Below are 16,302 nucleotides of genomic sequence, written 5' to 3'. Positions count from 1 at the left end.
GTAATTCCTATCATATATATACTATTTTTTTTAGTTTTTTTTAAGAGGTTATATTAGAATTGATTTTCGGTTTAATTGTCTTTGCTTTCCATTGCTTCATAGTTTGATTAATATAGGTTACAAGAAAATATTCTAGATTACAATCAAGATATTATGATAACAATTAAGGCCTAAATATATGGTAAATCTCTTAGGAAAAGGAAACAAATTGATATTTGCCTAAAATCTCCAAAATTTCCTTAACACCCTCCCTCAAGGTGGAGCATCCGGAGAAAAGATGTCCAACTTGGATAATAAAACATCAAACTGTGACTTGCCAAGCGCTTTTGTGAAGACATCAGCGAGCTGTGTATGTGTGGGAACATAGGAAGGATCGATCAAACCTGTAGATACTGCATCACGAACAAAGTGACAATCGACTTCAATATGTTTCGTCCTTTCGTGAAAAACTGGATTTCGAGCAATATGTAAAGCAGACTGACTGTCACAGAACAATTTGATGGCTTTGGGGTGTTGGACGCCCAAACTAAGCAATAGACCTTTCAACCATTTTAATTCACAAGTTATAGCAGCCATGGATCGATATTCGGCTTCCGCAGAACTACGAGAGACAGTATTTTGCTTCTTAGTCTTCCATGAAATAGGTGAATGACCAAGAAAAACCAACCAGCCTGTTAAAGATCGGCGAGTAAGAGGAAAGGCTGCCCAATCAGAGTCACACCAGCCCTGCAAGTGAAGATCACTGTCTGATCTCAATAAAATTCCTTGGCCTGGAGTACCCTTCAAGTAGCGTACCACACGTAAGGTCGCCTCCCAATGTTCAGCGCGAGGTTGATGCATAAATTGAGACAAGATATGTACTGAGTAAGCGAGATCTAGTCTAGTAACTGCTAAATAGATCAATCTACCAACAAGCCGTCTATAGGATTCAGGATCAGACATAAAATCACCTGTAGCTAAACCAAGTTTATGGTTTTGTTCAATCGGGGTCCCGATAGGCTTAGAGCCTAACAATCCAGTTTCAGACAAAATATCGAGAGTATACTTTCTTTGACAAAGAAAGATACCCGTAGCGCTGCGAGCTACTTCAATACCCAAAAAATATTTCAGACTCCCAAGATCCTTCAAATGAAAACAGTCTGACAGATAAGCTTTAAAGGTTTGCAGGGCTATAGAATCATTCGCAGATAAAATCAGAACATCAACATAAACAAGAACATTTATTTGAATGGAACCACGGGAGTAAGTAAATAAGGAATAATCCGAGTAAGACTGAAGGAACCCGTAATCTTTCAATGCAGATACTAACTTTGCAAACCAACACCGAGGAGCTTGTTTTAACCCATATAAAGACTTCCGTAGACGACATACCTGGGTAGGGGATGATGAGGTAAAACCGGGTGGAAGCTTCATGTATACTTCTTCATCAAGATCGCCATGAAGGAAGGCATTATGAACATCCATCTGATGCAACTCCTAGTTTTTAGAAGCAGCAATAGCAAGAAAGGCCCGAACAGTTACCATTTTAGCAACTGGAGCAAAAGTTTCATTGTAGTCCATTCCTTCGGTTTGATGATTACCGAAAACAACAAGGCGAGATTTAAGACGTTCAATACTCCCATCGGATTTATATTTGATACGATACACCCATTGACTACCAAGAGCCTTCTTACCCGGAGGGAGATCCTCCATAGTCCATGTGCCATTCTTCTCTAAAGCCTGTATTTCATCCTGCATTGAGCGTCTCCATCCTTCATCTTTCATGGCCTCCTTAAACGATCGTGGTTCTTTGCCTGAAATTATAGCTGCAAGAAAATTCCGATAACGCAAAGAATAACTGTTACAATTTACGTAATGTGCTATAGGATAGGGAGTACCTGAAGGATGCCCATTGGACGGGACAGATGAAGGAGATGGACTTTTCTGTACAATAGTATGGGTCACATAATCCTTATGTCGAACATTTGGAAACTTGTGTCTGAGACCGCGGCCCAAGGTCATTTCGTGGGACTGAGCTATTTGTGAAGAGGTGGACTGATCTGTGGGCTGATTTGGGACAGCAGGCCCAATTTCATTTCGGTTGGGCTGATCTGATGCAGTGGGCTGATCTATGGGCAGAGGCTGCTGAGGAATTGGGCTGAGTTGTGTTTCGGGCTGAATTGTGGGCTGCATGGTAGTTGGGCTTAGGTTTGATTGTGGAATTGAATGTTGTTGAGGTTGGATTTGTGAGTTGGGCGTGAGAGGAGGGTCATTTGTGGAATTGGGCTGTGAAAGAGTTGGGCTAGAAGAGGGTATACATTCAGAAGTGCAATCAGCAAAATCAAAATCCACATAATTATGGAGTGGAACAATGTGTTCGGGAATGATATGTGTAGTGTCCGGATCAAGAAAAGGGAAGACATCCTCAAAAAATTTCACATCTCGAGAGACAAAAAATTGCTTAGAATCCAGATCAAATAATTTTCACCCTTTTTGACCAAATGGATAACCCATGAAAACACACTTTCGACTACGACTAGCAAACTTATCCCCCTTTGTCTTTTGGTTGTGGGCAAAACAGTGACACCCAAAAGTACGAATTGTATAATAAGAAGGTAATTTATCAAAAAGGATTGCAAAGGGTGATTTATTTTGGAGTAAAGGTGTAGGTGTTCGATTAATGAGATGTGCAGCAGTTAAAACACTCTCCCCCCAAAAATAAATAGGTAAGTTTGCTTGAAACCGTAAAGCCCGTGCAACATTTAAAATATGTTTATGTTTTCGTTCAACCCGACCATTCTGTTGTGGTGTCCCAACACAAGAAGTTTGGAATAAAATCCCATTATCATTAAAGTAATCCAGCAAACAATTAAATTCCGTTCCATTGTCAGTTTGAACCACTTTAATGTTTTGAGAAAATTGTCTATTTATCATGGCCACAAAGGACATAAACATACTAAATACTTCTGTTTTATCAATCATCAAATAAAACCAAATGGCTCTGGAGAAGTCATCAACAATAGTCAAAAAATATCTTGCATCATAGGAAGATGGGTGTCGATATGGACCCCATAAATCACAATGAACTTTTTCAAATATTCTGGAGGCTTTATTGTCACTCAAAATGAATTTGTCCCTAGAGTGTTTTGCACGGAAACAAACATCACAAACTTTATTTAAACTACCCTTACTACTAGAAACAGTGGGAAGAAGCTTCACTACATTTTCAGAGGGGTGACCCATCCTTTTGTGCCATAAATCCAAAGTAGATGATACCGCATTCACCAAGATTTGTTGAGCCTGATTAGTTCCCTCAAAGTAGAAAAGTCCATTCCTCCTAATGCTCGTCCCAATCCGCTCCCTCAATTGGTCCTGTATAACACAATTAGTAGGAGTAAATTGTACAGTACATTTTAAATCATCAATAATTTGCGAGACCGAAATTAAATTGCAGCATAATTCCGGAACAAAAAGCACATGTTTAAGAATTAAATTTTCAGATAAACAGACGAATCCTTCCTTTGTTGCGACCACAGATTTTCCATTAGGAAGACCCACCGAGCAAGTGACATTATGAACATCAAACAACCACGAATCGGTACAAGTAACATGTCGGGAAGCTCTCGTATCAATAATCCATAAATTGCAACCAAACTCACCCGTTAATCTGTCATCAGATATATTATTATTACCAATGAATGAAGCAAGTATCTTCCATTGTTCTGGTGAGAAAACATGCCCAACCTGTTCATTAGTTGAAGGAAGAGAAGAGGGAAGAGAAGAGGTGATATGGCTGCTGCTGCTGAGAGCGTGAGCCATGGCGGAGCCACCACGACCCTTGCCTGCATTTTGAGGCAGTTTACCACGACCAGCATTACCTGAATTTCTGGGCTGCAGCTTTGAAGATCCCGGTGGCCACCATTCTGGGTAACCATTCAATTCAAAACATCCGGATCGTTCATGACCCGTTTTCCTACAATGTGAGCAAAATAGCATTGATTTGTCCTGTTTGTCTCGTGGATCTGAGGTTACACCGGCTGTACCTGCGGCCCATATCGGCTGCTTAGATTTGGCCCTTCCTGGTGGCGCACGAACGGCAAAACCAACAGCATCAAGAGGCTTGTCCTCCGGTAGAGACCGCGTGAGTCGAACCCGTTCATCTTGAACAAGTAATTGATACGCACGATCTAGAGAGGGAAGGGGATCTTGAGACAATATGTTTGCTCGAATTTGTGAGAAATTGTCGGGATATAAGCCCATTAAAAATTGATGGAGTCTTGTATTGTCTCTTCTTTTCGCATGCTCCTCGCCTGCCGTACAAGAAACGCAGCAAGAACAGGTAATTAGGGGTTCATAATTATTCAATTCTTCCCACAAAGATGTTAATTTCCCAAAGTATTGTGCAATTGACATGGTTTTCGTTTGCTCACAACGAGCAATTGATGATTTAAGCTGCTGAATTCGAGGTCCATTAACAGTGGAAAAACGGGATTTAAGAGTATCCCAGAGCCTTTTGGCATCTTTGTATCTAGAAAGTGTGGTTTTGATTTCGGGATCGATGGTGTTCATGAGCCACGAAATAAGCATTGCTTGAAGAGTATCCCAATCATCTTGTGTACAAGGAGATGTGGGTGAAGTAATTTGGCCATTCAAGAAGACAAATTTCCGTCTTGCTTGTAAAGCCATTTGAACATCGTTAGCCCATTCATCATAATTGTCTCCACGGAGTCGAGTCGGAGTGATGAAATCACCGGGCCGATCATGAGGGCCAAGATAATACGGAGAAAAAGAATCAATTTTTGGTGGAGGCGGTGGTGATGGTGGCTGATTTCCAGCCATGGTAGGTCGTGTTCTGGGTTTCTCTTCTTCTTCTTCTGTTTCTCTTTTTTTTTTTTTTTTTTAATATGAATCGTAAAATCCTGAGCGACTGATACCATATTAGAATTGATTTTCGGTTTAATTGTCTTTGCTTTCCATTGCTTCATAGTTTGATTAATATAGGTTACAAGAAAATATTCTAGATTACAATCAAGATATTATGATAACAATTAAGGCCTAAATATATGGTAAATCTCTTAGGAAAAGGAAACAAATTGATATTTGCCTAAAATCTCCAAAATTTCCTTAACAGGTTATCGTTTATCATAGTTTAGAACCCTAATCCTTTTTATCCTTTTGTTAATTATGCTTTAATCTTTAAATTAAATTCGTGTTTTTATCTTTATGTAATTTCCATCTTTCATCATTGTTAAACTTTGTTTTCTCTATTGAAATTTCTTATTTGCAATTTATGGTTTTTATTCTTCTTTCTCCATTAAAACTTCAATTATCAAAGTATCATTGCTCTTCAATCTCTTAATTATATTTTTTATTATTGTTTATGTTTGTTATTAAAGTTAATTGTTTTCATGAATCTAATTAGTGAGTAGTTTTCTTTTGAAAACCATCCCAGAATCGGAATCGTCCACGATAGGTTCCAAACTGGCCTGAACCACAAAACCGTGAAACCGTCGGAAAAAGCCGCCAGAACCAGATCAAAGAACCCCGGACCGATTCACTCGGACCACTGTTCCAAGGAATCGCCCCGAAACCATGAACAAGACTGAACCGGTTCACCCAACCCAACGGTTCTTTGGAACGGGTCCAACAAATTAGCCGTTAACTAGCCATTCAGAATTGTTTTATAAATACGGACACTTTCAATCATTTTCATTCACAATTCTTCTCATCTCCGAATCTCTCTCTACTTAATTACTTAATTACGCAATTATTCTCTTCATTACATAATTAGTCTTTAATAATTTCTTAATTACATAATTAGTTTTTAATTATTTCTTAATCATATTACTATTTGAATATTATCATGTCTTCATTTTTTGAAAAAATCATCTAAAAAAGTGTAATGTCCAAAATATTTTTAAAAAAATAATAAAATTAAATAAAATTAAAAATTGAAAAATAAATAACTAATAATGTACAGTCTAGAAAATTAAATTAAAAAAAATAAATTTGTTAAAAAAAACTAAGTAACACAATTTTTTATTAAAAAAAGAAAATTAAGTTTAAAATAAATAAATAAATAAAATAAGATAAATTAGTAAAAACTAAAATTTACAAAAAAAAAAATTAAATTAAACTTAGAAACCCAATATATGTTTACTCTCAAGAAAATTTCAAAACTTTCATCCCCCACTTCCTAATAAAACTTTCTGATTTCTCCACTTCTTTACCCTCTTCCCATGTAATTCTATTAACTATCACATTTTACAACTATAAATTAAACCATTTTACTCTTTAACTCATTCATTACTTTCAATTTTCTTTCTTCTTCTTGGTATTCTTTTTCTTTCATCAATCATTTGGCTTTCTTTACATGTATTATTATATATTTCTTTTTCTCCTTTATAGTATTTTTCAATCTTTAGCCCTTTTCTATGTACAAATTACAAACAACTATTATACTTTAGACGTCAGATTCGTAAGGGAAGGTTGATAAGAGCGTAAATATATTATAAACTCATTTCACAAGGTAATTCTCAATGCCCTTTCAATTAGATTATCCTGTTAGCCGTTAGTGTTTATGTACTAAGTGATAATTAATGTGTTTAAAAGTGATGTGGGATTTCGTATGATATTATACTTTGTATGTTAAATTCTCAAATGATATTTAATACTATTTTGTCAAATTTTAATCTATAATTTTTTTATTTTGGTGAAATTTATAATATTATTTCAATAATGATTATTTTTAAATGCGGTTAAATTTGAAAGAGAATTATTTATAATTTTGATTCCTGTTGCCACCAAGTGATGTTAAAATCGTGATTTGGCAAATGAAATTTCAATTCGATATTCTTGAGATATATTTTTAATTGAGAAAATGAATGATCATAAATAAATTATATAATATATGTTTGTGTGATCACCACTAATTATTAAAATATATTAAATCACGTAGATTGAAACAAGAGGGAAATAAAACTCTTATATTTGTTAAGATCCAAGTATAAGGGTGATGAACACGTTGCCCTGTTTGGTTAGTATAGCTGCCGACATATATTTTTATTTCTCATACTTGATACGATGTTTAGTCTTCCTTCTATTTGTTGTGATCAAAGTAGAAGGTGTATGCACTCTAAGGTTACCTAAGACTACTCTACTGGCCTTGAATTATTTTGGGTGGCGACCTCTTGATGAGTAGGTATTGGGGTAAAGGCTTGGTCAACTGGCATTCTTGTTCCCTCAAATTAATAATTAGATATATGTGTTTGTCATCATTAACTATCAAATTAATTAATTGGTTGATGTGATATTATATTGTTTCCACAAATTGATTTTTTTTAAGTCAGTTATATATTATGTTTTAAAATTATTTTCAACTCGATTATATTTTATTTTCCTAAATTATTTTCAAACTTAACTGTTTTATGGGATAAAGTTGGAAAAATTACTCAATTTTCTTATTCTGGGAGTTTTTCCCTTGTCTTTCTTGCATTTTTATTTTTACAGGTTATTGATCATGTGGGGTTCGTGGCGTGCGGTTCACCTAGATAATTAGTTTTTGTTAGTAGTCATGTATTAAAATTTCACTTTCAGTTGTAAGAATTGTTTAATGTTTAATTATATAAAATTATTTTATAGTTGTTTAGCCTTATATTTATTTCTTATCAGAAATAGATGTGGCAGTAACGCTATCATGATTAGGTTTTAGTTTATGTTTTCCCATAAAAATCCTATTTAAAATTTGACCTGATTATGGGAGTGTTTCACAAAGTTACTAAAGTGGCAAAATCATCGGGAGGTTCTAGCTCCAAAAGAAAGGTCACTTCAACTCCGTCATTGTCAACAACATCTTCAGTTAGTAATTGTGATCCAACTTATCAAGAAAGAATACCACCAAGAATTAGACGATTATGCAGAAGAAATGGAAAATGAAACAAAAATTGAAGAAGAAGAAGAGGAACCAACGAACCCTATTGGTATAATTAGATCTCGAAAATCATCAACGAGATCACAAGAATTACAACAACAACAACAACAACAACAATAACAATAACAAGCTCGTGGTAAACAAGTCAATTTTCAAAGTGTCGGTTAGTTTTATAATTTTATTCTTCAAATTAATTAAATTTTAAATTATTATTTATTTATATATTGTGGTATTTGAGTATCTCTTTATGTTTAAATTTAGATGAAGAGAAACCAGTAAGATAACCTTTTTAGAAAATGCCACCTCATAAGGATAGAGTTGTTTTACATGTATAGTCATATTTATCAAAGCAACCAACCAACAATCCGGATGTTTTCTTATGCACTAGTCAAATTGTGAAAGTCAAGGGGTAAAACCATTAGTTTCATGCAATTTCAGCAAAGGTAAATACTTTATAAGTTTTGATAAATGATATTTATATTTTCTAAATTAAGAATGTATTAAAAATTCATTTGTTGAGCTTTGTGAATACGTGTTAGGTGGTGGTACGAGATCTTTGAACAAACATTTAGCAAAGAAGCATGGTCACAAAAGAAACTAATGCAACAAGCGGCAGCGGAACCAAAACTGGAAGCCGATAGTGGACAATGGAAATCCCCGGCGGAGGTATGCCAGCTAAATATAATCGTAATGAAATCATTGATGAATAAATTCCTATGAGTAGCCATTTAACCATGGTGAAAGTAAGGCTTGTGAATATTACACTAGAAAAACTTTGCAACACAATATAGTTTGATCTCTAGGAGCACTCTTAAACGGTGCACAATAAAATTATATCAACTAAAGCATTATGGATCAGTAGAAATAATCTTTTAATGGTAAGGTTAGCATAACAACCGATATTTAGTCTGCTCCTCCACATTCAAAACCTTATTTGTGTGTAATTGCACATTAGATAGGTCATTACTAGTTAGTTTAAAAAAGAATAATTGGTTTTAAGTTAATGCCCAAAAAACATACTGGTAATAGCATAAAATATAGATTAATATAGATATGTAAAGAATGAAACTTGTTAGATAAAATATTTTGTTGTTCTCGGATAACGCAACTGCCAATATTACATACATTGAACTTTTGTATAACGAACCAAGTTTCAATTTTATACTTGGTGGTAGATTAATGCACATACGTTGTTGTGCTCATATTATTAACTTATCATGCCAAGTAGGTATAAAATAATTAAGACCATTATGGACATAAAAAAGTATATTGGTCATTAGAAACCCCGATACGTTGGGGCTCGACCCATGATCTACTAAAGTGACTATTTTATATTGTCCTGTTATAACACAACTGTATAGTGAGTGCATGGATAGCCGTATAAGTGATGGAACATAGGAATTAGCTATAGGCGTACAGAAAATATTAGAAGCGTATGACCACGCAACTAAGATTTTTTCATATGTTTACGAACTAAGTCAATTCTTTCATTACTATTTTTTACCATCTACTTAACCATTCGCATGATGATACTAATAATTTTTTAAAGTGGATTCTTGCATATGTAGTGGATAAATGGAAGACATATTTTATTGTTTTTCCTCATATTTATGGAATCGCGATAATTTTAGACTCGTGTTTTAAGACGAAAAATCTTACTAAATTAATAGAATTTTATTACCGATCATTTAATCGTCCACATAGTGATGTACATAACTATGTTGGAAACTGCAAAAAGCTTTTAGCAGAACTTATGATTACTATTCTAGTATATATAACTTAAGTCACGATACATTTAGGTGTTCTAGTGTCTCGGTACGTCCCACTTATTATAATCCAATAGTAGCTAACATAATAAGCCAAGATGATAGTTTTGTAGGGCCATCTTCTTCCTCACCCTCCACTTTATATTTAGAACTAGATAATTATCTTAAACATCACTTTGAGATTGAACAAGATAGTTTTAATATTTTAGAATGATGGAAAGAAAAATTAATAAAATTCCCCGTATTATCAGAATTGCAAAGAATAATCTTGCAATTCTTACTTTCACTATTGTGTCAGAGTTTGCTTTTAGTTCTGGTAAAAGAGTTCTGGATGAAAAAAGATCTTGTCTTACTCCACATACTATTCAAATATGTGTTTTCAAGAAAGATTAGGATCAAGCAGAGGTCCGAACACAAAATCTCAAGAATGATGATGATCAATGGATAATGATGGATACATCTGCATCATCATCTGGAGGGGAGGTAGCAGAAGCATCGGGCCAACAAGATGATGATGATGAAGAAGAATCGAATCATGAATATCAGACATCGATCAATTAACCTTCAACAACTACAAATAAAAGGCATGACAAAGAACTATGTGGGCTTTGTTCCTTCGGGATATGTTGGCAGCTTAGTATTCCTTTGGGATATGAGGTTCAAGTCTATTTTCTCCCTCTTTTTTTATTAACCATGTTTATTTTTTTTTATTAATTTAGTTTTTTTTCCTTCTTTTTAGTAAATATTTTAATAACAATGACAATCAATGAATTTCGCTAGTAATCAAGTAATCAACAAAGGTACGTCTACATTATTATAGTATATTTATATTATATTTAAAGAAAAAATAAGAATGAAACTGATGGTCCAACCAGCCCAACCCGAGAGTTGGAACCACCGGAACCGCCTCATGAACCATCAAGGAACCGTATTGGAACCGCTAGGAACCCAAAACGTTCAAATTAGTATCCAAATGGAACCAGAACCAGGTGGAGCCGGAACCGGCCAACCCGAATTGTGTCCATCAGTAGTTTGATCCAAGCAATATCCTTAGAAACATCGTGTAAACAAATAATCTCATTGAAATAAGCTTCTCCCAAGTCCTCAATTCATGCTTTTTTATATGTATAAACCGAGCAATCATGGTCGACCTTTCCACAATAACCCATATAGATATATTTCAAACTCTTATGATCATTAAAGAACTTACACGACCATGCATATAATGACTTCATATTTTAGCAAAAACACAACCACAGCAAATTCGAGATTGTGAGTAGGATAATTCCTTGCATGATAACTTCAAACAATAACTTTCCCCTGTTGTATTAAGACACCCCCTAACCCATCCTTTGATGCATTATATACTTTAAACTTATATATACCTTCAAGAGGTAACGTGAAAACTATATAATTTTTCAAGCTTTATTTTTAATGCTTTTAAAGATTTTTCACATTCCTCGAAATACTTGAACTTGATGTCCTTCCTATTTTGTTTGGTCAAAGGCAAGGTTTCACAAATCTCTTGCAATAACCAGTAAGACCCAAAAATTTCCAGACCTCCGACACACATATTTTTTTTTTTTTACCTTATTCAAATCATGATAATCAATACATAAACATATACTCCCCTTTACTTTTCATACGAGAGAAGTAGCTTATGGAGAGACATTGCGTCTAATGAAATCCTTATCTATTAACTCTTATAATTGAGTTTTCAACACTTGATATGGAGTGGCGCTCTTCTGCTGCATTTTTCTCATTTTTAAAGTTGACATAATTTCAATTCTTTCTGCACAACCACACCAAAATTTGATATTCTCCTCTTATGGGTCCCAACAACACAATCCTTTAGTGTCAGTAATAAAATGTGGCATAACATTCTGAGATTCAGTCGATATCGAGAATGACATCAAACTCGATCATTGAAAACTTGTCAAGGTCAACTTGTATTTCACAGACAAAAGTTAGTATAGATATATCCTTAAATGTTCTATTATAAGGATATTTTTTCTGGGAGAGTAGTAGGAGTCCTTACTACTAAGGTAGCAAATAAATCAACTTTCAATTACATTTAGTTTATGCTTTTGGAGCATCCAATCAAAAAGCTTTACTTAATTCAATGCAATCTCGATTTCTTTCTACCTAAGTTACCTTACACTAGTTAGTATAGATATATTTCTAAATGTTCTATTATAAGGATTTTCAAATGACATTATTTTTAGGGATTTACGGAAAGAAATTTTAATTTATTAAAAAGTCTTAATTTGACTCTGTCAAAAGACGTAGAACTCTAGTTAAAGTAAAGTCGAAGGATGTAAAATTCAACTCGAGTTGGAAGTTAGGTGAAGTAAGTTCAATTCTTTTCGCGAAAGTCGAAGTATGCGCACTCCGATCTAATCCTCATAATCACATACTCGCACTCATAAATTAGGAATCTGATGCATTATTCTGCAGGATAACTTCCTTCAAAAATAGAAAGAATACCAAATAAAAACCCAAATGAGACCTGTAGTAAACAACCCACTTATTTCATGATCTAAAACGTTATCTTAGCAGATCCAAACACAACCAAATGAATGCATTATTTCGTAGAACAAACTATGTTTTTTATATTAAAGCAAACTATAGTCCTACAAGGATTTTCAGTAGTTGGCTAGCGAGTGATGTGCACATTAGAGACCATCATGATTACATTCATCTGCTGAAAAACTGTTGGACTAGAAATACTTTGAAAGAAATTCATGCCCAGATTATCATTGGTGGTTACGAGCAAAACATATTTGTTGCTACTAGACTAATCGATAAATACATTAATGTATCTACAAGTTCAAGTATGGAAGATGCACAGAAGGTGTTCGATATATTGCTTGAAAGAGATAATTTCTTATGGAATTTGCTTTTACAGGGGTATTCAATGTATGGGCCTTTAAACAGTGCATTGAGATCCTTTATTCAAATGCGGGTTTCTGGTTTTCCATTGGATGAATATACATTTCCGTTCATGTTAAAAGCGTGTGGTGGAGCAAAAGAAATTAATATGGGTATGGCGATTCATGGGCAAACAATAAAATCTGGCTACGCTTCTGATCTATTTGTGGGTAATGCACTTGTAGCTTTCTATGGGAAATGTCAACAAGTTAGTTCATCTAGGAAGGTTTTTGATGAAATGCCACAAAAAGATATTGTTAGTTGGAACTCAATGATCTCGGTTTATGTGGCTAATGATCTTCCTTGTGAGGCTCTTAAACTGTTTCATCTAATTCTGAATGTCGAAACAGTTTCACCTGATAGAACTACATTGGTGAGTATTCTTCCGGCTTGTGCTCAACTGTCAGCTGTTAAAGAAGGGCTGTGCATTCATTCCTGCATCGTAAAATCCTGTATGAAACTCGACGCTGTCTTAGGTAGCGGTCTTATATCACTGTATGCGAATATTGGGCGATTAAAGACTGCAACATTGATATTCGATCGAGTCCCTGATAAGAACATTGTGATTTGGAATACGATGATTAAAGCGTATGGAACACATGGCCATGCGGATGAGGCTCTCAAGTTGTTTTACCAACTTGTTGATGCTGGATTAAGCCCAGATGACATGATATTTTTGTGTTTACTGTCAGCGTGTAGTCACGCAGGGATGATTTCAGAAGGTTTGTCTCTGTTCAAGAAGATGGAAAAATACGGAGTTAAAAGAAATCACTTACATTATGCTTGTGTAGTTGATTTATACAGTCGTGCAGGACTAATAGACAAAGCACTCGAAATTGTTAGGACTATGCCTGTACAGGCGGAGAAGGATGCTTACGGTGCCTTGTTCGGTGCTTGTAGGATACATAATAATATTGAAATTGCAGAAATAGCTGCGAAAAAGCTGTTCGAGTTGGACCCTGAAAATGCTGGGCGATATCTTATATTGATCAAGATGTATGAAGATGCAGGTCGGGTTGAGGATGCTGCTAGATTAAGAAAAATGATGAGAGACAAGAAGATTCAAAGGCTAGTGGGATGTAGTGCAATCGAAATCGATTTTACGCTCCACAAATTTGGTGCAGAAGATGTATCTCATCCTCTCATGGAGCAAATCTTTGATACATTACATGAGTTGGAGATGTTGGTGGATGAACAAATTTATGCTGATCAATTCATATTGAATGAGTAATAGGGAATCCAATTACTCAATGAGATTGTCTAGAAACCAGATTTTTTTCCCTTCCAATCTCATATTTGTATCAAAAATTTTGATAGCTTTCAAATTGAAGCTAAAAAGTTCCAACACTAGTTTTTTGTTTTTTAGCACAATTCATTATTAATTTTCCCGTAGGGAATTTTCCTTAATCTGAGCTCGAGAAATTAAAAGATATTCATCCTAAAATCTTTTTAATCGACATCACATATAAGAGCGATATGTACAAGTGACCATCGTGTGAGACAGTTGGTAGTATCTACAAATCACAACTTTTTTATGGCGTTTTGTTTGAACAAATTTCAGCATGAGGAATATGTTCAGTTTTAAATGTAATATTATATTTAATTGAACTAACAAAATTTATTAGGAGAGTTAGAGACTAATGTAGAATCCTTGAATAAAATCATCAACATTCTTATGAATATCACTTACAAGACTATGCAAATGTGATCATTGTGTGGGATGATTGGTGGGACCTAAAGAACAAAGCAAAAAAGAGCATTGCTCGGCTAGAAAAATTTATAGGTAAGCAAAATAATGGAAGTACAATTAATGAAAAATAATTGAAGTAATCATGATACTTATCAATGTAATATGTTACAAGCACAGACGTATGCTTCTTGACTGTGAGAAATTACTGTAGTTTGAAGTTTCTGCACAAGTGTATGAGCATTAGATAATTTGTAAATACTTGAGACAAAGATTACAGATATTCATTCAATTTAAACAAAGAGTACACAGCAGCCTATATATAGGCAAGGACCCTAAAGATAATCCTAGAAACCTAAGAGTTAGTTAGTTATATAACTAACTAAAACAATAAGTTTGTTACAAAGAAACTATCTAGAAACAAACTTGAAACAACATGACTTTTTTACGTAAAAATTTAATATTGTTTTTCTAAAAAATTATTTTATTGAATACATCATTTTTTTTTTGGCAAAAGATTTTTCATTATTAGAAAAGGCTATACAACCTAAGAAAAGGAAACCTTCTCAAACTAAATTGCATCAGTATGGACAAACCATCTTCTATGAAGGGTTTCCTCGCCCCCTTTTCATGTGCATTGAAGTACAGAAGGACCATGCTACCAAAAAAGCCACATACTGTGAAAGAAGCCATACAAACAAAAAGCCTATACATCCACTAGTAGACAAAAATCTAGCCCAATGAACGAAAATAAGAAGCACTATAGGTATACTACTTCAAGAAAAACAAACAACATTACTAGCATTGGATGCCTGAAGCATTGAACCCCATTGTGTTCTTCAATTTGCAAACAAAAGCTAAACCAATTGAACAAACCAATAGCTTACACCAACTCCAATAACCAGACAACAGCACCAATGGTTAAAAACAGTGCGGCAGCATCGCATACCTGAATGTTGTAGCAGCAGACCTGTTAGCTTTCAAATTGAAGAGAGTTGGTAGCGGGACCTTCAGTTAGGATCAGCAGCCTATTAGTTCAATGAGGCAGCTATAAGAATAGCATCAGGATCAGAAGTCAACTACCATTTCTGGTTGCTGCTGATATGAGGAAATGTGCTGAACCTTAAGGCGAAGCTAAATTTCTTCCTTAATTTCCAGAGCAAACGGTGTGAGGGGCTTGTAAATTTTCTCATATCGCTATGTTCTTGCATTTCCATATTGCATAAGTGGTTAAGGAAATTATTAATGGTAACTTTATGTTTTTACACTCTATCAATGATATCCCAAGTTTTTTCGATTATTAATGATATCCTTGTTTTATTGAGCATCTTACAACCGTAATCTTTTCTAGATTTTTCCGTCTAAAATTGTCCAAAATCATTAACTTTTTTCCTTTTTCTTTTATTTTTCAATTTAAAACAGAAAAAAAATAATTTAGGAAATCATCAATGCAACCCCTGAATTTTAGTGCTTTATCAATGGTACCCCTAAGTTTTTTTATTATCAATGGTACCCTCGTACCATTGAGCGTTTTACAACCGTAACCACTAATGGAAAAAAACATATATGCTGCTAATCATTTGCTGCGGTTTTTAATATACGCAGCAATAAATAGGAAAAATAATTAAAAAAAATAAATTCAACAAATGCTGCGGTTATCCAGGAACCCGCAGCAAATAACATGAATTGCTGCGGCTTTCAATAGGCCCGCACCAAATAGCAAAAAAATATTCATCAATTGTTGCGGTTATTGTAAGGCCTGCAGCAAATAATGCTTCAGGAATTTGCTTAATCTCAATTGCTACGGTTATTCTAAGGGCCCGCAGCAAATAAACTCATTCTTTTCACAAAATTAAAACCCGCCATTTCATTTCACAAATATACTTACTGCTACTGTTGTATTCTCTCAAGCAAACCCACCTTTTTTTCCATTCAACGTTTCATTCTTCATCTTCATCTTCTAAAAACCATAAATTCTTCATCTTCAAAACCTGTTTCAAACCCACCAT

The 16,302-nt window shown here is 34.5% G+C and overlaps 1 protein-coding gene across 1 annotated transcript; it reads left to right on the top strand.

The window, feature by feature from the left end:
• Positions 1 to 10,261: 10,261 nt before the first annotated feature.
• On the top strand, positions 10,262 to 13,837 carry LOC130799329 (pentatricopeptide repeat-containing protein At4g33990-like). The gene is made up of 3 exons (XM_057662431.1): positions 10,262 to 10,332; positions 11,122 to 11,186; positions 12,297 to 13,837. The coding sequence occupies exons 1-3, from the start codon at positions 10,262 to 10,264 to the stop codon at positions 13,835 to 13,837; spliced, it is 1,677 nt and encodes a 558-aa protein (XP_057518414.1).
• The last annotated feature ends 2,465 nt before the right edge of the window (positions 13,838 to 16,302 follow it).

Source organism: Amaranthus tricolor, chromosome 14, assembly GCF_026212465.1.
Source record: "Amaranthus tricolor cultivar Red isolate AtriRed21 chromosome 14, ASM2621246v1, whole genome shotgun sequence".
Classification (NCBI taxonomy): domain Eukaryota; kingdom Viridiplantae; phylum Streptophyta; class Magnoliopsida; order Caryophyllales; family Amaranthaceae; genus Amaranthus; species Amaranthus tricolor.
The sequence above is the reverse complement of the archived record's forward strand: the minus strand, read 5'-3'. Positions and strand labels throughout refer to the sequence as shown.